At 56.2% G+C, this 23,759-nt stretch overlaps 8 protein-coding genes across 8 annotated transcripts; 6 read left to right on the plus strand and 2 right to left on the minus strand.

The window, feature by feature from the left end:
- Window positions 1–419: 419 nt before the first annotated feature.
- CCMA1212_000518 (General negative regulator of transcription subunit 1) lies at window positions 420–7,227 on the plus strand (the record flags this gene model as incomplete). The annotated part of the gene is made up of 4 exons (XM_073697984.1): window positions 420–671; window positions 742–1,066; window positions 1,180–7,115; window positions 7,189–7,227. The coding sequence occupies 4 exons, from the start codon at window positions 420–422 to the stop codon at window positions 7,225–7,227; spliced, it is 6,552 nt and encodes a 2,183-aa protein (XP_073563930.1).
- Window positions 7,228–7,398: 171 nt separating this feature from the next.
- On the plus strand, window positions 7,399–7,614 carry CCMA1212_000519 (uncharacterized protein; the record flags this gene model as incomplete). Its single annotated transcript, XM_073697985.1, has 1 exon — window positions 7,399–7,614. A coding segment is annotated over one exon (216 nt), but the record flags the coding sequence as incomplete, so codon positions are not given.
- A 222-nt stretch (window positions 7,615–7,836) lies between these two features.
- Window positions 7,837–8,796, minus strand: CCMA1212_000520 (putative isomerase mll1393; the record flags this gene model as incomplete). The annotated part of the gene is made up of 1 exon (XM_073697986.1): window positions 7,837–8,796. One exon carries the CDS (start codon window positions 8,794–8,796, stop codon window positions 7,837–7,839), a length of 960 nt encoding a protein of 319 aa, XP_073562799.1.
- Window positions 8,797–9,491: 695 nt separating this feature from the next.
- On the plus strand, window positions 9,492–11,132 carry CCMA1212_000521 (uncharacterized protein; the record flags this gene model as incomplete). The annotated part of the gene is made up of 1 exon (XM_073697987.1): window positions 9,492–11,132. One exon carries the CDS (start codon window positions 9,492–9,494, stop codon window positions 11,130–11,132), a length of 1,641 nt encoding a protein of 546 aa, XP_073563037.1.
- A 3,260-nt stretch (window positions 11,133–14,392) lies between these two features.
- Window positions 14,393–15,631, plus strand: CCMA1212_000522 (uncharacterized protein; the record flags this gene model as incomplete). The annotated part of the gene is made up of 2 exons (XM_073697988.1): window positions 14,393–14,841; window positions 14,905–15,631. 2 exons carry the CDS (start codon window positions 14,393–14,395, stop codon window positions 15,629–15,631), a joined length of 1,176 nt encoding a protein of 391 aa, XP_073563036.1.
- Window positions 15,632–16,134: 503 nt separating this feature from the next.
- Window positions 16,135–17,500, minus strand: CCMA1212_000523 (Methyltransferase OMS1; the record flags this gene model as incomplete). Its single annotated transcript, XM_073697989.1, has 2 exons — window positions 17,270–17,500; window positions 16,135–17,173 (listed from the first exon to the last, which is right to left on the minus strand). The coding sequence occupies exons 1-2, from the start codon at window positions 17,476–17,478 to the stop codon at window positions 16,135–16,137; spliced, it is 1,248 nt and encodes a 415-aa protein (XP_073563035.1). The 5' UTR covers window positions 17,479–17,500.
- Window positions 17,501–18,076: 576 nt separating this feature from the next.
- Window positions 18,077–19,649, plus strand: CCMA1212_000524 (Protein IMPACT; the record flags this gene model as incomplete). The annotated part of the gene is made up of 2 exons (XM_073697990.1): window positions 18,077–18,217; window positions 18,250–19,649. The coding sequence occupies exons 1-2, from the start codon at window positions 18,079–18,081 to the stop codon at window positions 19,647–19,649; spliced, it is 1,539 nt and encodes a 512-aa protein (XP_073563034.1). The 5' UTR covers window positions 18,077–18,078.
- Window positions 19,650–20,428: 779 nt separating this feature from the next.
- Window positions 20,429–21,700, plus strand: CCMA1212_000525 (Cyclin-dependent kinase 1; the record flags this gene model as incomplete). Its single annotated transcript, XM_073697991.1, has 3 exons — window positions 20,429–20,465; window positions 20,655–21,330; window positions 21,409–21,700. 3 exons carry the CDS (start codon window positions 20,429–20,431, stop codon window positions 21,698–21,700), a joined length of 1,005 nt encoding a protein of 334 aa, XP_073563033.1.
- Between the last annotated feature and the right edge of the window lie 2,059 nt (window positions 21,701–23,759).

The following is a 23,759-nucleotide window of genomic DNA, read 5'->3' on the forward strand; positions in this document are numbered from 1 at the left end:
ACCCAATCCCCAGTCTCCCCGACGCTCAGTCCCATCTCGACGCTCCCGCTCGCCTCGCCGCTGCCAGTTGCTGCTCCCGCTCTCCCTCTCCGAGCCTCGGTCCGAGCCTCTCTCTCTCTCTCTGCATCTGGCAATTCGGCCTCTTTTCCTCCCAGCACCTACGAGCCTTCACGTGAACCCACTTTGACTTTTGGTCGCCGTCCCGCACCAGCAAAGCTTCGCCTTGACAGCCTCGACTTGACGAGTCTCGCCCGTCCCCTCAACACCCTCGAACACCCCATCGCATGTAGGAGCACCTCTTGGTTCCTTCTGCTGATCGTCGTCCCTTTTTCCCGCCTTCTCACGCCTACAGCCGCCCGACCTGCCGTGGGCCCTACAGCCGCTTCAAGATTCAGTCTCGACCGCTGTCCATTCCCTCCATGGTCCCTCCACAAAGAGCGGGATCATTCTCACCAAATCCTGCGCAGACCCTTCAGACTGGCAGTAACCATTCACCCCATCCATCGCACACTGGCATCCTGACAGCTGGCGCAAGTCCTGGCATAAGCAGTCCAACGGGGGCCAACTCCCTGACGAAAATTGTCGTCGCCCAAGTCTATCTCTTGCTCAGCACCATTAAGGAGGATAAGGATCGTGCCAAGTGGGAGCTGCAAGTCGAGCAATTAAGAAAGGTGAGTGTCGCCATCTCGCCAGGAACTTGTGCCGTCTGGCAAAGCCTCTAACTGGAGCCGCCGGCCACAGCTTATCGATGAACACGGTATGGAGGTCTTTTCCAAATACTTCACCCGGTTGGTGGCGGGCAATGCGCCCCAGATCTTCCCTGGCCTCAACAGGCCCGTCGCCAACCCCGGCAACTACCACATCCTCGTTGGCGAGATGCGCAAGATTGCACACGATCCCGATCAAGCAACGAAAATTGCAGAGTCGATCGAAAGTGGCACGGAGGATATATTTCGCGACTTTGACCTGTCCACCTTCATGGAGCACTTCAAGCTTGATGCACTGGAAAAGACATTGTTAGCTCTGGCATTCAAACTGGGCTCTCGACCCGACTTGAAGACCAAAGGTATGGCGAGAAACTACTTGCTGTGGCTTTTCTCCTTTGAATTTTTTTTTCTTTCCTGCCATCTTGCTTGTCCCGTCCCTCATGACTGCGACTAACGATTCTCCTCACTACAGCGGATGCTATCCTGTCGACCAATTTCCCCACCTTCATGGACATCATCTCCCGGCCGGACATCGAAGCCCACGCTGATTTGACGCCCGCTTTTGTTTCACTCATCATTGACAGGTTTTTGCAATACTATCCTCCGAGCTTCAATGCCGCCTCCCGCCGAGACCTTCAGAATGCGGTTGCAAAGCGATATTTATCCGTCGATCAAGCGCCCCCCTCCGAAGTGCTGGCGGCTCTCGATATCAGCAGAGTCCTGGCCGATCGGCCTGCCAACTCCTTGGCTCGCTACGTCCAAAAGGCTGGACCGGACTTCACCAAGGATGAAGAATCATGCTTCCAATACCTGCGGGGCCGTCCTAGCAACATCCAGCTGGGTCCCGAGCAAGTCTCTGCCGCACTGACGTACACTACCATCAGCCAGAATCCTCCACACGACCCTGCCATCCTCGTCAAAGCCATCCAACGCCATGTGCCCAAGACTTTCGACTGGACAGAAGTTGTTCTTTGTTTCGACCAGCCGTCGGCACGCATCTCATCTGCCCAATTCTTGCGGCTCTACAAAGCTCTGCTCCCAATTGCCGAGGAACCAGCTAATAACCTCGATATTCAGCGTCTCTGGGGTGGCTCTTGGAGTGAGCCGGAAGCGCAGCTGTCGTTCGTGAGCGCCTATGCTTCCCTGGGGCCCGATCAACTCGACGCAACCACGATTCCCGGCCTTCAGCGGAGCATTACACTTGACGACTACGCAAACTCTGCACCCAACGTGCAGGAACGTGCTGCCGCCGTTGTCAAACATCCTCTTGTATCCGTGGCCGCGCTGTCGGCCATTTTCAACGTTGCCCTCAACTCCGTTCACGCCTCGCAGAGCGTTGAGGCGAAGCGATTGTTTCAGGAAGTTGTCGTCCCGAATCTCGACATTTTCCTTGTCTCCGCCTTTGAGGTTCCCAGACAATCCTGGGCAGCCATGGCGATTGATACGTTGAATTCGCTCTTCGAGACGTTCCTGTACAAGCGCTCCCCCGAATACGATTTCGTGCTCGATAGCCTTTGGAAGAAGGACAAGGAGTGGGTTGTTCAACGACTTATTGATGCGCATGCCATCAAGCCCGTTGATCTTCCACTCATCTTCGATCATGCCGCCAAGCATAACTGGCTGGAGGAATTGGTCTACCTTCCCAATGGCTTTGGCATCGACCTGGCGGCCTTTGCTCACGCAGAGGGTTACTTGGACTTGTCAAAGTGGGCACAGTACAACGCCGATCGGAGTAACGAGATTGCTCGGACCTTGCTGCAGTTCCTCATGATCAAGGCCAACCTCGAGATCCAGTTCCAGCGGCCGCCAGATGGTCAGCCACCGGTGAAAACTAGCACCAGTCTCCAGGTGCGGACCGTTTCGGCCTTGCTGCAGATACTCGAGGATTTCCTTCCCAAAGCGCCAGTCCTCGATCTCATTCTGGTTCAGCGTCACTGCATCACTGCGTACCCTCGCTTGATTAACTATGGGGAAGGTTACGACGATATCATTGACGCGAACGGAAAAGACGGAAACGCCTTGCCACAGGCCGCCAACAGCAAGATGGAGGAGCACTATAAGAAGATGTACGGCGACGAGATACAGGTCCGCACAATCGTCGAAATACTAGACCGCTACAAACATTCGCGCGATCCGCTCGACCAAGATGTATTCGCCTGCATGATCCACGGCCTGTTCGACGAGTACAACCATTACGTCGACTATCCCCTCGAAGCTCTTGCCACCACCGCGGTTCTCTTTGGCGGCATCATATCCCACAAACTGATTTCCGACCTGCCCCTGAAGATCGGTCTTGGCATGATTCTAGAGGCCGTAAGGGACCATGCACCCGACGATGCAATGTTCAAGTTTGGCCTCCAGGCACTTATGCAGCTTTTGGTGCGTCTGAGGGAGTGGCCAGGTTTTTGCAAGCAGCTGCTGCAGATCCCCGGCCTTCAGGGAACCGAGGCATTCAAGAAGGCGGAGGAGATTGTTCGCGATCACGAGGAGGAGCTTGCACGTGCTCGCAATGGTTCAGGCACGCCGCATGGAGGGGGCTTTACCACCGACGCTTTTGCAAATGGGAACGGTGATGAACAAGCAAGCATCGACCGCCCGGCTCCGGCGTTCACAGCCATCAGCGTCGACCCGCCGCCTCCAGATGCTCACTTCGAGGATCCGGATGATGAAACCCAAGGCAAGATCCAGTTTGTCTTGAACAACATCACGGAAGGCACATTGCAGTCCATGTGCAGTGAGCTTCGCGATATGCTAGAACGCAGGTACCAGCAGTGGTTCGCTAGCCATCTTGTCGAAGAACGCGCAAAGATGCAGCCCAATTACCATCACGTGTATCTGGAGCTGGTGAAGTTGTTTGAAGACAAGACTCTTTGGGCTGAAGTTCTCCGCGAGACGTATATCAGTGTGTCTAGGATGCTCAACTCTGAAGCGACTCTGCAAAACTCGACAGAGAGATCACATCTGAAGAACCTAGGAGGGTGGCTCGGCCTGCTCACCCTTGCCCGCGACTATCCGATCAAGCACAGAAACATTGCGTTCAAGCAACTGCTTATCGAGGCGCATGACACGAAGCGGCTCATCGTTGTCATCCCATTCGTCTGCAAGGTGCTCATCCAAGCCGCAAGCTCGGCAGTTTTCAGACCTCCCAACCCCTGGCTCATGGATATCATCCATCTGCTCATCGAGCTCTATCACCACGCCGAGTTGAAGCTCAACCTCAAATTCGAAATCGAGGTATTGTGCAAAGGTCTGAATCTCGATCACAAGAGCATTGAGCCCTCTGGAGAGATCCTCAACCGCCCTGTGGCGGAGGAATCAGACGCGCTTGTGCAGGAACAGCTCGAGGCCTTTGACAGCCTGTCGTTAAATGGGATCGGCTCGGCCGTCGGGCCCGGTCTGTCACCCCAGGTGCCAACTATTCCAGACCTTGGACCGCTCATCACCATTCCTCCCACCAATGAAATGGTGGTCAGCACCAGCAGACTGCACGAGATTGTTCGGTCAGCCCTCACCCGCGCTCTCCAAGATATCATCCAGCCTGTCGTCGATAGATCCGTCACTATCGCGGCCATATCAACGCAACAGATGATTCGAAAGGATTTCATTGCCGAGCCTGATGAGAACCGCGTTCGAACGTCGGCTATCAACATGGTGAAGGCTACTGCCGGCAGCCTTGCCCTCGTCACGTCAAAGGAGCCGCTCAGGGCCAACTTGACCAACTATATGAGGAGCCTTGCCAACGACTTGCCTTCGGGCCTTCCCGAGGGCACCATCATCATGTGCGTCAATTCCAATCTCGACTTGGCTTGCAGCATCATCGAGAAGCAAGCTGAAGAGCGAGCCGTCCCGGAAATCGAGGAGATGCTTGAGAGCGACATAGAGCACAGGAGGCGGCATCGTCTGCAGCATCCAAACGAGCCGTATCACCCTACCGGAATCAACCGATGGGCCATGACGATCCCAAGCCCTTACAAGATACAGCCGAGGCCCGGCGGCCTCAACGCCGAGCAGATGGCCATCTACGAAGATTTCGCCAGACAGCCTCGCACCACTTCTTCTACGGTGGCGTCGCACACTCCATCTGCATCAGAAGCCACAAGATCGTTGGCAAATGAGGTGCTGCAGGAGACGTACACTGCCCTGCCGAACATCCCAACCCCCGCGGAGACTCCTTCGATCCAACAGCTGGGCGCGCAGCTGCAACCCTATGCTCCAGTTCACAACCTTGCCGCTGCCAATGCGATGGGCAACGGACGAGCCGCTGGATTTCAGATGGATGTCCGAGGTCTGGCGGAGCGAGTCAACAAGCTGCTGCAGGAACTGTTGCGCGTGGCAGGAGAGGCTCGAGAGGATCACTTCGTGGGGCTGCCTAGGCCGCATCCCGTCCTCGATGTTGTCGATGCTCTTGTGCAGCTCATCATCAAGACCTCCCAGAACTCGGAAGAGTTTGCCATCTACGCCGCGGAGCAGATCAGTGCACTCATCTTCCAGCAGGTTGAGGACAACTTGACCCTCGAGAGCCTTGTCCACGTGTTGGAGACACTTAGAAAGATTTCTGGTCCGGCCCTCAACAGTCGAGTCCGCTCCTTGTTCGCTCAGCAGCCAGGGCCCAGCTTCCTAAGCTTGCCTCTGCTCGCAGCATTGATCCGAACCGATCTGCTTGACTGGCGAAACATTGATCTCGCAATGTCCAAGGTCCTGGAAGCTCGCAAGGACAACTCGCTCGAGTTTCTCGAGCACCTGCTTGACCTCACCATCCTGAACAACCGGCCCATTGCTTTATACGCCGACTTCATCCGCACACTCGAGGCGGCGTGGGCGTGGGTTAGTGAAGAGCCAAGCTCTGCTACGGGTCAGCGGCTGAAAAACAAGCTGATGGGCTCGATTCCTCCCCAACCGCCTCAAGGCCTCTCCGACTCGGAGGAACAGGCGATCCAGCAGGACCAGCTCGAGTATGTCTTTGAGGAGTGGGTGCACCTTTGCAACAACCACAACGCATCCAGCAAAGCTACGACGATCTTTATCCAGCAGCTGCAGGCAAGGCAGGTCATTCGCAACCGCGACGACTTCTTCTTCCTTGTGCGCATCGGCGCCGACGTCTCGGTGGAGCGTTACGAGCACATTCTGCACACCGGGGCCCTTGGTGATGCTTACGTGGCGACGGACGCCTTGGCGAAACTCATCGGCGCCTTTGCCAGCATGTCCTCCGACACTCTGGTGGCACGCGCAGCCTTTTTGGACGCGGCTGTGGTGCTGGTGTCCCTGGTGCTAAACCACCATCAGATGAATCGCGCCGATCATCTAAATCAAAGGGTCTTCTTCCGCCTGCTGTCGCTGCTTCTCCACGAGATCCATTCCGTCTGCGAGGAGCTACCGGAAGAGGACCGCCGCGACGTGATGCTGAGACTTGCCACCAGGCTGGAGAGCATCGGCCCTCAGACTATTCCCGCGTTCGCATTCGGATGGCTGTCCCTCGTTCACCATCGGGCCTTTATGCCTGCCTTGCTGCAGCTGGCAGACAATGCGGGCTGGAAGGCCTTTGCGGACCTTGTCTGCCAGCTGCTTCGCTGCGTGAGCGAGCAGCTCAAGTCGCTCACCGTCTCGGATGCCGGCAAGGAGCTTTCCCGAGCAACGGTGAAGCTGTTTGTGATATTGCACCACGACTTCCCCGACTTCTTGGCAGCCAACCACGTTCGGTTCTGCGCCCTCATTCCGACGCACTGCATCCAGCTGATCAACACAGTTCTGACTGCCACTCCTCAGCAAAACTACGGAAAGCCCGTCGATAACCTCAAGGGCGATCGGGTAGACGAGCTGAGGACATATCCCGGCCTCGTTGACGAGGCCGTCGCCACTCTGACAGACGCTGGGCTCTTGAGCGTGCTGGATCAGATCTTCCAAAGCGGGCCAGCGGAGGAGGCAGTGGCGCAGATTGCGCACACCATCACGGCGTCGACTGAGACCACCTTTGGCCATGTGCCCGTCGCCGCGGATGCCCAGATCATCGGCGCAGTTGTGCTCTATGCCGGCCACCATGCCACCGAGCGGTCGCCGCCCACCGCCGGCTCGCCCATTTCAGGAAACGAGCCTGAGGCTGCCATGCTGTCTATGCTGGTGCACGAGCTGGCTCCCGACGCCAGATATTATCTGGTGTCGAGCATGGTAAACCAGCTGAGGTTCCCCAATCCTCATACCGAGTTCTTCAGCCAGATCATTCAGCACATCTTTGGGAAAGACATGAACGACCCGGAGGAAACGGAGATTCGCCAAGAGATTACTCGAATCCTCCTGGAACGACTGGTAGGATTCTGGCCGCAGCCCTGGGGTCTCATCTACACAGTCGTGGAACTTTGCAAGAACGAGAAGATTATGTTCTTTGATCTCCCCTTTATTAGATCAACTCCAGAGGTATGCTACAATCCGCCGCCCTTGATTGACCGCACAAGACACAGACATAGCTAACAAGGATCGTACTACGTAGGTTGCCGAGCGGTTCGCCTCAGTTATTCAACGAGTATAGGTTACGTCGACGGGAGTGATGGGGATTCGATACGAGGCCACGAAACTATTTTGGAGAGAGAGCTCCCTGAGCCTTATTGCATGATCTTGGTGCCGGCGGAGCAAGGGACTCGCTTGTTATTTTTCTGTTGCTTTTCTTTCTTCTTTTCTCATCTCATCTCTCCAACCACCATTCTTGTCTTGTCGGCTCGTCTCTTCGTTCTCGGTATTCTCTTTTACTTGTACCCGTTTGTCCTCTTTATTTTCTTTCTTCTTTGGGATTAGACGGCGAGGAAAATTGCGCTTGACAAAGAAAAGTTGGGATTCAGCTTTCTCCGGCCAGACACAGAAGAGGGCGCAGACACGATCGGACGGCTTAAATGTAATACTTTGTATTGATGTACGATAAAATAACTTTACGGCAGGGGAGTATGGCGAGAGGAAGTGACGATGTCACGGCGCATATGGGAGCATCTAGGTTAATGGCCTGGCCGGAACACATTGGGATTAGGATGACAATTCATGGTGGACAGCTTCAAAGACGCAAAGATTGTATGCGAGTATGCAAAGATCAAGTATAGTTGTTTCTTTCTTCTTGACCCTTTCCCCCCCGGAGACCTGTGGCTGTCTACTACTCCACGGTAATGGTTCCACGCATAACCTGGACCGCCGGTCCGGCCAGTAGGACTGTGTCGAGGGCGCCGTCCTTGAGGTTGACGTCGACGCGGATGGAGCTCTCCTTGCCCATCTCGACGCCCTGTGTGAACTCGTACCTCCGCGTGGGCGTCGTCTGCTTGTCGCGGCCGTGGGTGCTGAGGTAGGCGGCCAGGCAGCTGGAGGCGGAACCGGTGGCCGAATCCTCGAAGCCCTCGGCAACCATGCGGGTGCGCAGGCCGACGACGGGGACGCCGTCGTCGTCGGCGGTCTTGTCGCCGGCGCGAACGTAGTAGAAGCGGCCAATGAAGCCCTGCTGCCAGCCGTCGTCGAGGAAGCCCTCGGGTTTGAACTCGACGGGGCCGACGGCAACGCGGGCGAGCAGCTCGAGGGAGGGGAGCTCGACGAGGGCGAAGGTGACGCCCTTGACGAGGCTGAAGACGGGGGCGGCGAGCTCGAGGCGGCGGACGTCCTCGTTGGGCTGGAGGTCGGCGGCGAAGATGCCGGCGTGGGCGGTGAGGGTCTTGGCGTGGAGGTGGACGTTGTGCGGGACGGTGGCGGAGGCGGAGTCTGGGCCAGTGCGGACGACGGCGATGCGGCCTGCTTTTGTGACGAGCTCGGTGACAGGGTGCTGGTCGGCGCCGGAGGCGGGATCGGGGCGGAGCAGGGAGACGGCGGCGCCGATGGTGGGGTGGCCGGCGAAGGGGATCTCGGCCGTGGTGAGGAAGATGTCGATGACGCGGGAGCGGTCGGCGGCCGGGTCGGGGACGTCGTGGATGAAGACGGTCTCGGAGAGGTTGAACTCGCGGGCGATGGCCTGCTTCTGGGCCTGGGTGGGTTTGTTGGGGAGGGAGGCGGGGATGGTGACGACGGCGAGGGAGTTGCCGCGGAAGCGGGTGGTGGTGAAGACGTCGAGGGTGATGAAGGGGAGCTCCATTGCGGCTGGTGTTGGTGGGAGTGGTGAGTGTTGAGAGGGGGGGGGGGGGTTGGAGGTTGTTGTGAGGTGTAGGTATGTTTAATATAATCAAGGTAGATGGTGCCTACAAAGATGAGTTGGTTTTTATATATTACTCACAGCTGCTCCGGACACGGGGTTTGATATTAGTCGATGTTCTGGCGATACACCATCGTATGACTACCAATTCAGCCATGACTCCTGGCAATACTGCTAAAATACTGCTAATTCTAACTAGGATAGGGATCGTGTGCGTGTACTGCGCGCCCTTTGGGAGACTCATGGCGTTTGACAGCAGATGCTTTGGTAAGCTGTTGACAGAATGAGGCTAGCTGTGTTGGTTTCCGTTAGAGACGGAGCTGTCAAGATCTCGACATCGAAGTCGGACGCGCGATATCGCAGCTGCAGACGAATCATTCTCTGAGAGTTCTTGGTTTCGTCTTTGATTTGTAACGTGGCATCAGTCACCATAAAGACGCAGAATGGAAGCCTCCCGTTGGGATACGCCTCCAGCTGTTGTGCTGTAGGGTAGCTTCAAAAGGCACCACTGTTTCAAGTGCAGTTCGACAGCACTAACAATCACAGCCAAAGCTTCCACCTCAGCTACCTTACCTATGTAATCCTCCCGTCTCCACCCCCATCGGAATGTCTTGAACTTCCCCTCCAGCAGCACAGCAATGACCGACACCGGCTTCAGCCTCGACTCGCACACGCACAGCCGCAGCCGCAGCCACGACAAGGACCACGACGACGACAGCAGCAGCGGCGGCGACAAGCCCCGAGACGACGGCCATGGCTTCTCGAAGCCCTTCAGCCACGCCGTGACGGCCCGCAGCCGCCTGGCGATGCTCCTCCGCCACGTTCGGAGCTTCCACCACGTCTACCTGGTCGCGCTGCCCTCGCTCTACTTCCGCGCCTCGCCCCTCCTCTTGACGCACAACTCGACGCCGCTCAGCATATACCTCGCCGTCGTCCTCGTCTACATACCTGCCAGCGTCGTCCTCGCCGCCTGGCAGCACTTCTTCTCGTCCCCCGCAGCCACGAGGCGCAAGAGGAGGGCCAGCTTCCTGCTGCCGTCCAATGGCTCGCCATCCTCGTCGCCGAGGGCCAACAGACAAGGGGCGGTCCAACTGCTGCTGTGGCTGAGCGGCGCCATCTTCAGCCTGTGGGCTTGCACAAAGGGCCTGTCGTCGCCGTTTCCCACGGCCTCGTCCCTCGTGGCCTCTTCGCCGACGCTGCAGGCGCACCGGGCGCGCAACGCGAGCTACTTCATCGCCGCGTCCTTCTGGAACAACGACGAGGTGCTGGACTCATGGACGGCGCAGACGCTCGAGCTCATCGACGTGCTGGGGCGCGCCAACGTCTACGTGTCGCTGACGGAGAACGACAGCGAGGACAACACGGCCAGCAAGCTGCTGCACTTTGGCCGCGAGCTCACCAGGCGCGGCGTGGCGCACAGCGTCAACATCACGACGGACCTGCGCGGCGATCCGCCTGAGAACCCTTGGCACAGCATCCGGCACAGGATGGGCTACATGGCCAACCTGCGCAACGGCGCCCTGGAGCCGCTCGGCCAGCTCAACTGGCGCTTTGAAAACGTGGTCCTGCTCAACGACGTCGTCTATCACCACACCGATGTCCTGAAGCTGGTGGCGGCCGTGGGGGGAGACGATGTCAACGTCAATGGTGCGCACGCGACCAGGCCGGGCAAGAGGCGGATGGCGTGCAGCATCGACATGGACGGGGCAACGCTGTACGACACGTGGGTGCTCCGCGATCGCTGCGGGAGGACAGCTAGCGGCTTCTGGCCCTTCTTCGCGTCCGAGAGGGACCGGCGAGCCGTGCGCGAGCAGCGCGTGCTCGAGGTCGGCACCTGCTGGAACGGCATCGTGGTGCTCGATGGAGACATGCTCCTCGACCCGCCCCTGCGCAGCAGCGACGCAGACTGGGACGCAGGCACGCTGCGTTTCCAGCAGCCCCCTGAATGCATCATCTCCGAGTGCATGCTGCTGCCGCTGACCATCACCAACGTTACAGGGGGCGCGCCGGTGGTCATGGACCCGTCCGTCATAGTGGGCTACAGCGTCAAGTGGTGGAGGTACTACGCGCTGTGGCTGCGCATGCCCGTCGTGCGGCTGTGGATGAGGCTGTTTGAGGAGGGATACTGGGGCCTCTGGTGGAGGCTGGGGATGGGCAACGCGCTGCGCTGGAACGGCCTGGACGGCGGCAAGGAGAAGAATGAGTGCGTCGTCACCGGCTGGCCCAGCTGCGAGGAGGACGAGCTTGCCGTCAAGGGAGCGTTGAGGTTGAGCAACTGAGACACGTGCGAACGAGGCTGTGAAACCCCGTGAGGCACCTCGCTACAGATGTCTCAATCATACGAAGCGCTGGCAGTTTGTACAGTACAGTACGGGCCACCTGTGGAGAGAGGGATGGATGGATGTTCTTTTCAGGGTCCATGCGGAGAACAACGGCTGGTCAATGCAACCACCCTGTCTCTGCCTCTGTCTCTCTGGCCGCCCCTTGTCTCAGACGTTCGACCTAATTAGGTCCTATGCGGTCGTTTGGAGGACAGCGGCACGGCACGGCACAGCACAGCAGAACATGGACGTGCGGAAATGGGACAATTGGACCCAGTCAACGGACATCTGCACGTATCTACTTGACACAGTACACGCTGCGGCCATGGACCTGCTCGATTCGAGGCAAGCAATGCTTGGGTAACATTTGCGCGGGAAGCCATTTGCGGCTCGGAATGCATGTACCGGGTACCGAATACTGCCGAAGCAACACAGAAAGGCCGTGCACACAAATCGAATCTTGAGGGTGCCTGAAGATGAAGGGAAAGCGGTGTAATTGATCAGGTGACTTGACTTGTTTGGACTGCCGGTCCGGCTGTTTTAAGGTGCGTCTTAGCACGAGCGCGAAGCGGTAATAATAGCAGCAGCAGCAGCAGCAGCAGCACGCGTTTTCAACTTTCAACTTGTCCACGCTCATTCGGACGACGGGCCTCATCATCATACGAGAGGCAAAATGGCTCAGTGGCCCTCCTGAATCGGCTCTGCTTTCTCCGTGACCGCTGCTCCCCTTCATCTACAACACGCCACTGTACTGTGCTCGTTGTCTCGGCACTTTGACGCTTCTAAGACGGCAGAACATCACCATCACCAGCACAAGACAGTCCGCCCTCATCTCGGCAAAGCCTGTCCAGTCTACGCATTGAGCTCCATACATCGTAATAACAACAATCCGAACACGTCTCCCTCTACTCTGCTCCGTACTCGCGACGACACCACGCCCAGACTGACTCTCGTGACCCGTCCCGTCTGTTGTTCTGTTTTATTTTCCTCCACCGGCCCTTGCGTCTTTATCGCTTAGGGCGCTTTTTTTTTTCTTTTCTTTTTCCCTTGCTTCTCGCAGCGTTCCCACCCCACAACTTCCGTCCGGACCCTTGAAAAAGAAGAGGGGGACCCCCCCATGCCCATGTCCATGTCTATGCCGTGCCTCTCGAACTCGCCAGGGGTTCGAAGAAAGGAAAAGGCACGTAGCGAAAGCAAAAAAAATCGACAGCAGGAGCCACTCGATGTAAGTAAAAAGAAAATCATGCCCTTGTCTTGAGCCCCCCTTGTCCATGATCAATGTGAGCGAGGTACTATGGAGTATTACTCCGTACTCCGTGATTTGCCAATGGCTCAACGCCAAGCGGTCCTGGTTGGCACGAGGCCTTTTTCCCTTTTTTTTTTTTTTTTTTTTTCCCCTTCCCCCCTCTGATGATCCTCGGTAAGGTATGTTTTGCTTCTTGATCTTCTCTCTCTCTCTCTCTCTCGCTCTCGTCTCATAAGTCCGTACTGTAAACTAATGCCAGTTTGGTTCGGTCTAATAAGCTGGTTGCATCATACATACACTGCGACCCTGAGTTTTGCCTCTCCCCTTCCAATTGCTTGAATGATGTGCTGTCTTCTACAGTACAAGTCCTCCTCCTCCTACTACTGGTTCGATTGCTCAGGAAGATCGATTACCGATGAACGATGCCAAATAGACCCAATACCATTCCTCCCAATTGTCATGACGTCCCAACCTCCGACCCGACCGACTTACTTACAAAGAGGCACTAAGAACCTCAGCGATACCGAAACTCCGTTTTATTCGCGTGTCGCCTCTTGGTTCTAGAAGCAACAAGTCCGGCGATAACTGCACCAAAGATGCAAATTCTGACCTTGTCTCCATTGGGATCAAATGTGGTCCCGCCCTCTGCTCAAGGTACAAAGATACAAGTCCTCTCAGGAACTCACAGGAACCTGAACTCAAAGGACCCCCCCAAAAAAAGACCCTTCGTGCCTTTTCTGTCTTTTTCTCATTTTTTTTTTTTTTTTTTTTTTTTTTTATATATTTCTTTTACCTCATCGAACCAGGGGCGATCTAGGCGGAAAAAGAAAAAAATTGTGTGGGAATAAAATCTTGTGGATTTCGCCAGTTTCCCTGGGATGTGCCGAGGCCAGCGGACCAACCAGAGAGTGCCGATTGCTGCCAATCTTCTGGCAGGCGCACCCCCCCCACCAGCTCTTCTTTGCCCACTTTCTTCTTTCTTTCTCCAAACCCCACTAATACATCCTTGCCTGCAACAACTCTCTGCGAGTACGGAGGTACCACCTTTGGCCACGCTGTACCCAGCAAAAAGCATGCCAGCCACCAGCCACCAGCCTATGACATGCCTTGTTGCCATTTTCGTACTCGTCCGGGCCCGGCGCCTCGGAGGCTTGAGCGGGACCCTCCCAGCACCAAGTTGCAAGTGCAAGTGTAGGTGGGGTCGTGCTTGCCTCAAGCAGAGCCCCATCTGCTGCTGCTGCAACAGCGAGTGGCCCGTGCGGGCAACTGACGTTTAGCGGCCCCCACTTCGGCAGCCGTGACAGGGCCCCTCTGGCCAATAGGGTGTACAGGGAAGGAAAAAAAGAAGGAAAAAAAGGCTGCAAGCACGAGAGCTTGAACTTTTTTTCCTCTTTTTTTTTGGCTGGCGTTGGCGGGCCAGGAAAAAAAAAAAAAAAAAAAAAATCGCCTGAGCTTTTGCACCGGTCCTCCTCCTCCTCGTCCTCGGTCGGTGGCTCCTCCTCTTGTCTCCCCCCCCCTCCCAATCATCCATCCATTCCCGTCCGCATCGTAGAACCGCAGACCGCCCTCCTCTCCGAATTCCATCTCCTCTTCTTATTATTTCATTTTATTCTTGATTTTTGCCCCCGAGACCAGCCCGCCCTTTTCGCTCCGGGCGTTGTCTAGAGACTCTTCGTGCAAACTGAACCTCTGACCGGCAACCCCCAAAACAAACATCGTCATCATCTCATCCACCCCCCCGTGACTCTTGTCGTCTGCTGCCTGTCCTGTCCTTGTGCGAGCCAGCCTGTAGTCGATCCGTGTCTCTCCTCCCTCTACTTCTCTCCGTCGATCTACTTCTTCGCCACCACCGTCTAACTCCCGTCTGCATTATTACGTCTTTCCTCCAATCCAATTACATCCGTATCTTAATACCTTCCTTGCCCATTCATAACCCAAATAATACAACCAACGACTCTCCTCATCCGTCACCATGCCTTACAACACGCGCCGCAAGTCGTTGTCCCTGCCCAGCTTGGGCATTCACATCCCCGTCACGCACGCCTCTCGCGCCGCTGCATCGAAGAGCAACTCCCGCGCCGCCTCAGCGTCCTCGGCCTCAGCCACGCCAGCCTCCTCGACTGCCTCGCGCTCGGAATCTCCAGAAGCGCACCCCAATAAGCGCACCAAGAGATCCCATATCGCAACCGACTCCTCCTCCTCTTCATCCATGGCGATCGAGAATACCCCGCCGCCGTCGCCTACCCGCGCCGCCAGCGAGGAGATGACGGATGCCGACGCGGCGCACAAGATCGATCTCGAGAGCATCAAGGACGACATTGTCGAGGCTGTTGTTGTCCAGCTGCAGTCAACTGGCAACCGCCCCCATCTGATTAAGGAGCTGGCGACTGTCCTTGCGCAGTCCCTGACGTCTGTACAGCAGTATGTTCTCCCCCTCTCGCTTCCCGTTCTCCTGAGCGAGCCTTGCTAATACCGTCGCCTCAGATCTGCGAACCAGTGCGCCATCATCTCGTCCCGCCTTGCGTCGTACATGAAGCGGCCTTGCTGGTCTGCCTCAGCCCCCTGTCCATTGGCCAAGGAGCTCGAGACAGTACACCCGCGACGCACTTACTATTTCCTCACTACCCAGCCAAGACAAGCGCTTCCGGACTTCAACGCAAGCCTCCAGGCTGCTTCTGTCACTCCATCAGTCTCCCTTACGGAGGATTCTGGTTCCGAAGACATCGAGGCCAGACGGCGAGAACTGAGCCCTTCTCCGGAAGTGGACCTGTCAGCGACCGAGTATGACAATGCCGATGACGATGTTGCGATGCCCATGACCCCCATTGGATCCTTCTCTTCACACCGAAGGCTCGTCTTGGGTCCTCGCAACAACTCTCCGCCTCTCGAAAAGGACGAGCGGGAGTTTACACAGACTGCTGGCCATCTGCAGAAGCGCAAACTCAACGCAGAAGCCCCGCCGCCGGAAACCGTCGAGCGTCAGAGCGTCGCCATGATGGACTTCTATCGGGACGACGCGTGGTTTGCCGATAGCCGCCCCAACGCAGCCACCATATTTCTGGCTAGCCCCTCCATCAAGCCGAGCATCTCCGCTGGTCGGAAAGAAGACGATGCCGAGGCTTGGTTGAGATTAAACAACTTGTTCGAGTGGGGCAAGGGCGCCGAAAGCATCGAGATCGATGAACTCGATTATCTGCTAGACGCCTGCTGATTTCTTCGTCTTTATTAAATTTAGCTATTAATGTTCTCATTGGGATGGCGCAGGAAAACCGGGTATACTCAATGGGAAAGGAGCTGGCGTTGGACGGTTTTGTATTTGTATGAATGACGTGGATGGACATTTGCGGAGAGACAGACTACCCCTGTAGATATACTAGATGACTCTCACTATGTTGCGGGGATGATGAGAAGATGAGAAGACGACACCAGAGAGAGAGAAAAAAAAAGGAGCCATGAGAGGAGTGCTTGTGAAAAAGGGCATTTGGAGAGGAAAACAAAAGGAGAGGAGAGAAAAGGAGTACATACAACAGAGCATGCCACTCATTCATAACAAGAAAGATCCGCTTTCTGAACCACTCGATCTCGAATCAGTCAAACGCCGTCAGATTGAATCTTATGCTGAGCCGCAAATGACGAGTTCTGGGATCCGCTGAGCTGTCTCTTGCTTACGGCTGCGTTTTGTGCATGAGAGGCTGCGCGCGAAATCATGGAACGTCATGTCTTCTTGGCGCTGGCCGCCAATTTCAGCTCGACCCAAACCAGGGTCCCCATCTGAGTGATGTTTGGCCGTTCAATCTTGACCACCTCCAGGCCAGGCGTGGCGGCCACGGCGTCTTCGACGATGGCTTCGATGTCCCTGTTCCACCAGCACCCGTACTTTGCAAAGTGCTTGCCCGCGTTCTTGTCCAGCAAGCCATTCACCAGGCCATAGTAGCCTTTGCCGTGCTCGAGGAGGATTATGCGGCCAGTGCCGGGTCGAACGACAGTTGCGAGGTTGGACAGCACGGCGACGGGATCGGAGACGGAGCAGAGGCCAAAGGTCTGGATGACGGTGTCATATTTGTCGGTGTGCGCGGGCGGCGGCAGCGGGCGGTGCGCGTCCGAGTTGACGAGGCGAACGTGGCCGTCCAGAAAGGAGAGCTGGCCACCGGTGTGGTCGGCCATGGACGAGGCCTTAACGACAGGCGCGGAGGACGCCATGGGCGGGACGGACTTTGCGAGCCTCTTGCGCGAGACGTCTAGCATGTCGACGGATATGTCGAGTCCCGTGAAGGAGGTGATGCCCTGGGGCACCTTTGGAGGCGGGATGTTGCCGGTGCGGGCGGCCTCGACGGCGGTGCTTAGGGGCTCCCAGTTGTAGTACTCGAGGTTACGGCCGGAACCCATGGCGAGCTCGAGGACGGCGCCTTTTGCGTGGGCAGCAAGCTTCTTGCGGAGCTTGGTGATTCCCATCCACCACTCGGGGAGGTTGAGCTCTTTGTCGAATTGCTCCGCATTGTCACCCGTCAGGGCGGGGGGACGGCCGGTGGGGGTGGCATGTTCGCAGGGATGGGATGGTGAGGAGGAGGACGGAGTTGTTTTGATGGTTGCAACTGTTGTGCCAAAGATGTAAAAGCCTAGGAAGCCAGCGAGGAGGGAGGCGCCAGTAAGAGGTAGCCAAGCACGGCGCCAGATGGTAAGGAGAGTGTCTGCTTTGGGAGGTTCAGGAGGAGGAGGAGGGGTTGATGATGGCGAAGAGGAGGGTTTCTGTGTGCTGTTGTAGGCTTTTCGAGTCAGTATTGGTTCATTCAGAGCTTACATGTAGACTGTAACAACTTAAGGACAGCATATAAAACAAAGAGAGACGAACGGTTTATACGACCTCGTCACACGGGACGCTGGAGGAGGGGTGGCTTTGGCTGGAGGAGTTTTCACAGCTTGGCGCACAGCGGAAGAGCTTGCAAGGCGGCGTTGCAAGGGCGTAGAGAGCGGAACTGAGGAAGAGCCCACCACGACCGTGGCAAGGCGGCGTGTTGGGACGTTCATCGAGGCAGCATTGTTGAGGAAAAGGACGGACATCAAGGTTGATATGTGAAATTTGCTCAAGGGTGGTTAGTGGTGGAAAGGCGCCATCAGAGGCTATCGAGATAAGCATCATGTGGGCTTGAGGGCAATTGACCCGCTGCAGAAGGAGGGACGAGCACAGCAGGTGCATAGGGGGGGGGGGGTTCGCAGGTGGGGCCAGCCCTCGCTATCAAGGTGCCCAGATGGCCGGGCGAGAGTCGATGGTACCTTATAAAGAGCGAGAGAGGACAGCCAGCCTTGGGGATAGTAGGTGATCTTGAAAGGAGAATTGGTTCTCTATATACTGGATTAAGATGTGATTATTCCCTGAAAAGGGGAATAGTTCAAGATGGCGATGGTAGCTGGAGGCGAGGATTTACAGTTGCACAGCTTCTGTCAAAAGAGCGTCTGGCAACTAAACCGCACTAGCATCTCTCTCGCCTTACCCTGCAGCTCATCCCTCCACATCCTGGCTTCTCGGCTCAGCACGTCACGTCATCATCCATCTCGGCCGTCCAGGGGTCGACAAGCTGGTGACACAATACTAACGGAGAGGCTGCTCGGACGCGTTACTCAGCAGTCAATCCATCTCGTTCATCGACCTCTTCAGCAGCAATGGCCGGCCACGGCGACTTGCAGGAGATGTTGCGCATGCTGACGGCGCGCAAGGTATCCATGATGGCGGCCATGGGCTACATCAAGGCACTGCAGGCCAAGAACCTCAAAAGGCGAGAACCTGGTGCCGCCGACGCTGGTGACCACGAGCTGCCGTGACTGACCTTCGAGACAGCATCGACCAGATTGCTGAGGCGCCTTTGTCTACGGTAGAGGCAGCCATCAGCGACGCGAAGCTGGCCAAGAGCTTCCACACGGCCTGCAAGTCGCACGGCAAGAAGAGCAACAAGCGGGCGGCCGAGGAGCCCGCTGCCGCAGAGAGGAAGAAGCCCAGGCTTGAGATGCACAAGCGGGACCTCGACTACAGTTCCATAGCGCCCGAGGAACTCGAGGCTTCACTAGCGCTGCCCCTGTGCGAGGACGAGGAGCTGATCAAGGAGACGACGCTGGTTACCAACAGAGCTCCCCTGGTGCTTGCGTTTGCGGTGGAACTGCTGCGCTTCACGATGCCAGAGCAGCCTCCGAGCAGTCGTCTCAGCCTAGCCCAGGCTGTAGTGAGTGCAAATTCGAGATCCAAGGCCATAAGCATAGGTATCGAAAAGGCGCCGGTCGGTGGGGAGACACCTATACCAACCGGCCAGCCCAAAGTTTCGGTCCTGGGCCGAGAGATACCTGTTCTGAAACGAGGTGGCTATACGTGGTCTGATGAGAACCAGCAATCCTCGACCTCTACAGAGGCGGCAGATTCCTCCTCGTCAACGCCAGCATCCACAACGTCCAACAGTGTTTGGGCAACGAGCAAGACGCTGAGTTCCAAGGGATCTGTCTTCGTAGCACATGCCGCTGCAATAACGGCGCCGTCCATGCGCTCGGGACTCATGAAGATCCTGTTCAACCAATATCCCGAGCTGGAGAAGACGGCGGATCATGTTGCGTGGGCGATACGCACAAGCTTCGGCGGTTCGTCTCTCGTACAAGAAGCCTCGTTTGACGACGGCGAAGCAGGCTGCGGCAAGTTCATGCTGGAGCTCCTGCGTGAGTCAAACATCACAAACACAATCGTTGTGCTCGCTCGCTGGTATGGCGGAGTCATGCTGGGGCCTGATCGGTGGCGCCTGATGCGCGAATGCCTCAACGACGCCCTTTCGGCCCAGCGGCGGACGTCAACCTTTTCTGGAGAGGCGCTCTGGGGGCTCGATGCCGAGGATAAGAAGCCATCCATGTCCACAATCGGCATGGCCATTCATCGTCCCGAAGCCGCGAGGAACTATCTTTTGCGGAGCTTCGCCTCTGCCGGCGCCTCTGATGGCGCCGGGGGCAAGAAGACGACGGCCTCGCTGAATGACGAGAAGCAGGAGAATCTGGGGAGGCTCTTGGGCGCTCTTCGGCTGCTGTTTGCGAGTTGGGCTGGCGTTTTGGGTCGAGCCGAGTTGGATCGGAGGGCCTGGAGCTGGTATGTGGCTGTCCGGCCTGATATTGAGGCGGGGCCATCTGGATGGGGAGAGAAGGGGACGCTGAAGCTGTCCAAGATTTTGGACCTGAGACGAAAAGAAGGTGCGGTGACGAAGTGATTTCCTGGGGAGTTTTGAGGCTGTTGAGTTTGGCAGTAGGATAAGCAGGCGATGGCTTCATGCTGCGATGCCCAAAGGAGAATTTTGCGAATTTTCAAGACATACGGATGTGTGTCAGCCATTTTTCAACTCGGCTGCTCCTAGAACAAAAGCAAAAGCAAAGACTTCTTCATATCATCTTCTCCTTCACGAACATGAATGTATGTAGACCTGCTCCGCCAACTGGTGATGGCTTCCACCTCCCATGTGATTGTCGATACGCCACATCTGTGCCTGTGGCGGGGCAGCTGCACCAATCCCGATCGGGCTAGGCCAAGCCCACCAGCTTCTTTTCTGTTGTCAATCCCAGGTCCAAAGTAAACACAAACAAAAGGGTCCATCTTCTTCCTCACGCAAAACACCCCCCGAGCTTGTCAACATCAGCCCTCGAGCTGCATCTGCGGCATCAGCTTCTCGCCGCTGCTCTACTAACCGACCAAACAGGATTTCTTTTATTCACTCGAAAATTCAAAGCCAGACTCGACCGGATTTTCTTTCGTCAGGGAGCCGAGCCAGACCGCGTCTGTGTTTCACCCCACGCGAATCGTTGGACCCCTCGCTGCGACGACCGAAAGACCGTGTTTTGCCCTTGACCAACGCCGCGTCCCGTGCACGGCAACGACAGACGAGGACGAAAGGACAGGGCAGAGACTTCAGCTTGTTGTTCACTGATTTCTCTGTTCTCTACTCGAGCCATTCACACCCGATCGTTGCCTGATCCTTGGATCTACTCGCCCGTCATGGAGAATTATCAGAAACTGGAGAAGGTCGGAGAGGGTACGTTGCCGCTGTGGCTTGCTTACCTCGCCTTGCTCCTAGTGACATACCGCTTCTTGTGCATCGACTTGTGCTTCTTTGGCTGGCGTGGCTGGCATGACTCCTCCATCTCCCTTCCCTACCGCTTCTTCATGCTCATGTCCGCACCCCTAGCATGACATGCTGCTAACGCATCGACAACCCTCGCAGGCACCTACGGCGTGGTGTACAAGGCTCGAGACCTTGCCAATGGCGGACGCATCGTTGCCCTGAAGAAGATCCGACTCGAAGCCGAAGACGAGGGCGTTCCCAGCACCGCCATCCGCGAAATTTCCCTCCTCAAGGAGATGCGAGACCCTCACATCCTCCGACTACTCAACATTGTCCACTCCGACGGCCACAAGCTATATCTCGTCTTCGAGTTCCTCGACCTTGACTTGAAGAGATACATGGAGGCGCTTCCCGTCAGCGACGGTGGTCGCGGAAAGGCTCTCCCCGAGGGCTCTTCGCTTCGCCTGCAGCACCTTGGGCTGGGCGAGGCCGTCATCCGCAAGTTCATGATGCACCTGTGCAACGGCATCAAGTACTGCCACTCCCACCGCGTCCTGCACCGAGATCTCAAGCCCCAGAACCTACTCATTGACAAGGAGGGAAATTTAAAGCTTGCAGACTTCGGTCTGGCGCGGGCGTTTGGTGTGCCGCTGCGAACCTACACGCACGAGGTGGTGACTCTCTGGTACCGGGCTCCTGAAATCCTTCTCGGTGGAAGGCAGTACTCTACCGGCGTCGACATGTGGTCGATTGGGTGCATCTTTGCCGAAATGTGCACCCGCAAGCCCCTTTTCCCAGGCGACTCGGAGATTGACGAAATCTTTCGCATTTTCCGGTGAGAACGAACCCTCCCTGGTTTGTGCCTTACATGTCTTCTTTTTGTCTTTGCTAACTGATAGCCATCACGCTGTAGTGCTCTCGGAACCCCGACGGAGGACCTGTGGCCCGGCGTCACGTCCTACCCCGATTTCAAGGCGTCTTTCCCTAAGTGGCAGCGAGACTTCCAGCACCCTCTCACCCCCAACCTCGACGAGAAGGGCTTGGATCTGCTCGAGATGATGCTTGTCTACGACCCTGCCGGACGAATCTCGGCCAAGCAAGCTTGCAATCATCCCTACTTTGAAGACTACGTTCCCTCCGCGCCGACAACGACGACGCCAGCAGCAGCCCCGACAGCAGCCCGCAGTGCCAGCTACTTCCACTAGATGGGCGGAGTGCCTCCGTACATGTGATGCTCGATCTGACGAGGGCTCTCGAGATGGCGAAGAAACGGCTGATGTGGTTTCCATTTCTGTCTGTTTTCAGGATACTTGGGCATCATTATCGCCACCGAAACGCCATGTATCGTTTGGGGGTGGGGAATTGAGGGAAGCAAAATTGTGCTTGACACCGTTTGCCTGGTCATCTCGAGATGGTCAAGGGAGACGCTCAAAGGGCGAGCTCCATTTTGCGCGATAAACAATTGTGAGGACCGATATCTGACTCGCCTTGCCTTCGGTTTCACGGTCAGACGCCGAGGGGGGCATGGACATCACACAGGGGCTAGAGGCGGATAGTTTGATGGATGCGCGCATCTCGACGTGCTGAGTCGGATGAGGCGAATCTTTGCCCGCAGATGTCTGTGAATGGGGAGAATACGGGCTCGAGACGGGCCTCGTTGGCCACTATTTTACTTGTTTTAATGATTGCATGTACAGCATATTCAGGGACAATGCCAGGTTTTATGGAAGGAATGGGTAACAATCAGCATGAGGATAATAGTAGATGACATGAATGATGGAAAATGACTTTAAGGCACTACTTTGAGGGCTGATTGTGGAGGGTGTGCCATTGATACCGCCTGCTTGATGCTCGAACTGATTTGACGACGGGCATGATGTTATGGAAGTAGCCAAGGTAGGCTTTGTTCCTTTAGGATTGGGACACTTGATGGATACTCAGCGAAATGTCCTTTATCTATACTACAACGGGACAGGAGAGGCAGGGCGTCTCTTCAGAAGCTCTGGTCTTCCTGTTTTTCATATTGTTACTACAGGGCGGGGGTGACGGCCGGCAGTCACAGAACAGCAACGCACAATACGGACGGCTCTAGGCTCGCCATCACATTCAGCGAGAAATATGCCAAAAGAAGGACAATTCCACGGTAGCCAGCCGTCAAGATCATTCTGCATTCCTGACATAATGTCCATTGCAAGGGTGTTTCATCCTCACTCTTCGTACTAGGTAGGCGCCTGTTGTTGGACGCAGGAAAGTAACGACATTGTCAAACAATGAACTCTGGCGACGCGATTGGCCAATTAGGCGCAAAGCGGCAGTAAGCGCCCAACCCCATGTACAACCCTTGATAATCTGCCGGGGAGTAATTACCTCGTAGACGAGGAGAAGTTGCATCTGTCAGGCTCCCTCTCGGAACGAAATGAAGGGGATCCGATCCGAGAGATGCAATGCAACGGCGTCTAAAAGTACGTGGGCAGGCAAGGGTAGTATCTCGCGGTTGATGAAACGCGGCGGAGGGAAGCGCCGTGGCTGCTCCCTGCATGGATTGAAGCAGTAAACGGTGAGTAGGGGGGGGAGGATTTGGTAGAGGTTGGATGGATGAGGATGCGTGAGCCAATGGGCGGGCTGGCAGCGGCTAAGGTACAGGTATTGACTGGGCTGGTGTTGGTTGTCGAGTTGCATGTTCGCCTTTTTGGGGCGCGGTTGAGGAATGTCCCGGTTTGGGGAAGGATTGAGGGCCAAGGATGGTTAGGCATGGGGGGGCCTGAAGCAGCCGCAGACTTGGGTCTGTTGAAGTTCTGACTACCTACCTTATGATGACTTGGCAAATTGGCATTTGATTTGCATGGGGTAATATGTATCCGTTTGCGAACGAGGCTGTGCTGGAGCTTGGCGGACGGGTGCCGAGGGTTTGAAGTTGGACATGTGAAGGATGGCAGCGTTATCATGAGGATTTGGTATGAAGTATTTGGGTAGCATTTGGCATTTTCAGCTCGGTGAATTTCTAGAGGAAAATAAGAGAGTGCATCACGTCATGGCCGGGTTTGGACTGCCCAACGCGGTGCAAGAAGGGTTCGTGAGATGGCTGTTTACGGTGAGACATGCATAGGGGCTGAGAAGGCTCTACCTTACCACTGCGTACGAAGAAAATATACCAACTTCGTTCTTGTTGTTCCTTGTGGTTGTTTGCACGGGGCGATGATAGGGTGGTAGTGGTTCATGGAAGTCGTGTTCCTTCGGGCAAAAGGGGGAGAGACATAAGATGGG

The sequence above is a fragment of the Trichoderma ghanense genome (genome assembly GCF_004382785.1).
Source record: "Trichoderma ghanense strain CCMA-1212 chromosome Unknown scaffold_0, whole genome shotgun sequence".
Lineage (NCBI taxonomy): Eukaryota > Fungi > Ascomycota > Sordariomycetes > Hypocreales > Hypocreaceae > Trichoderma > Trichoderma ghanense.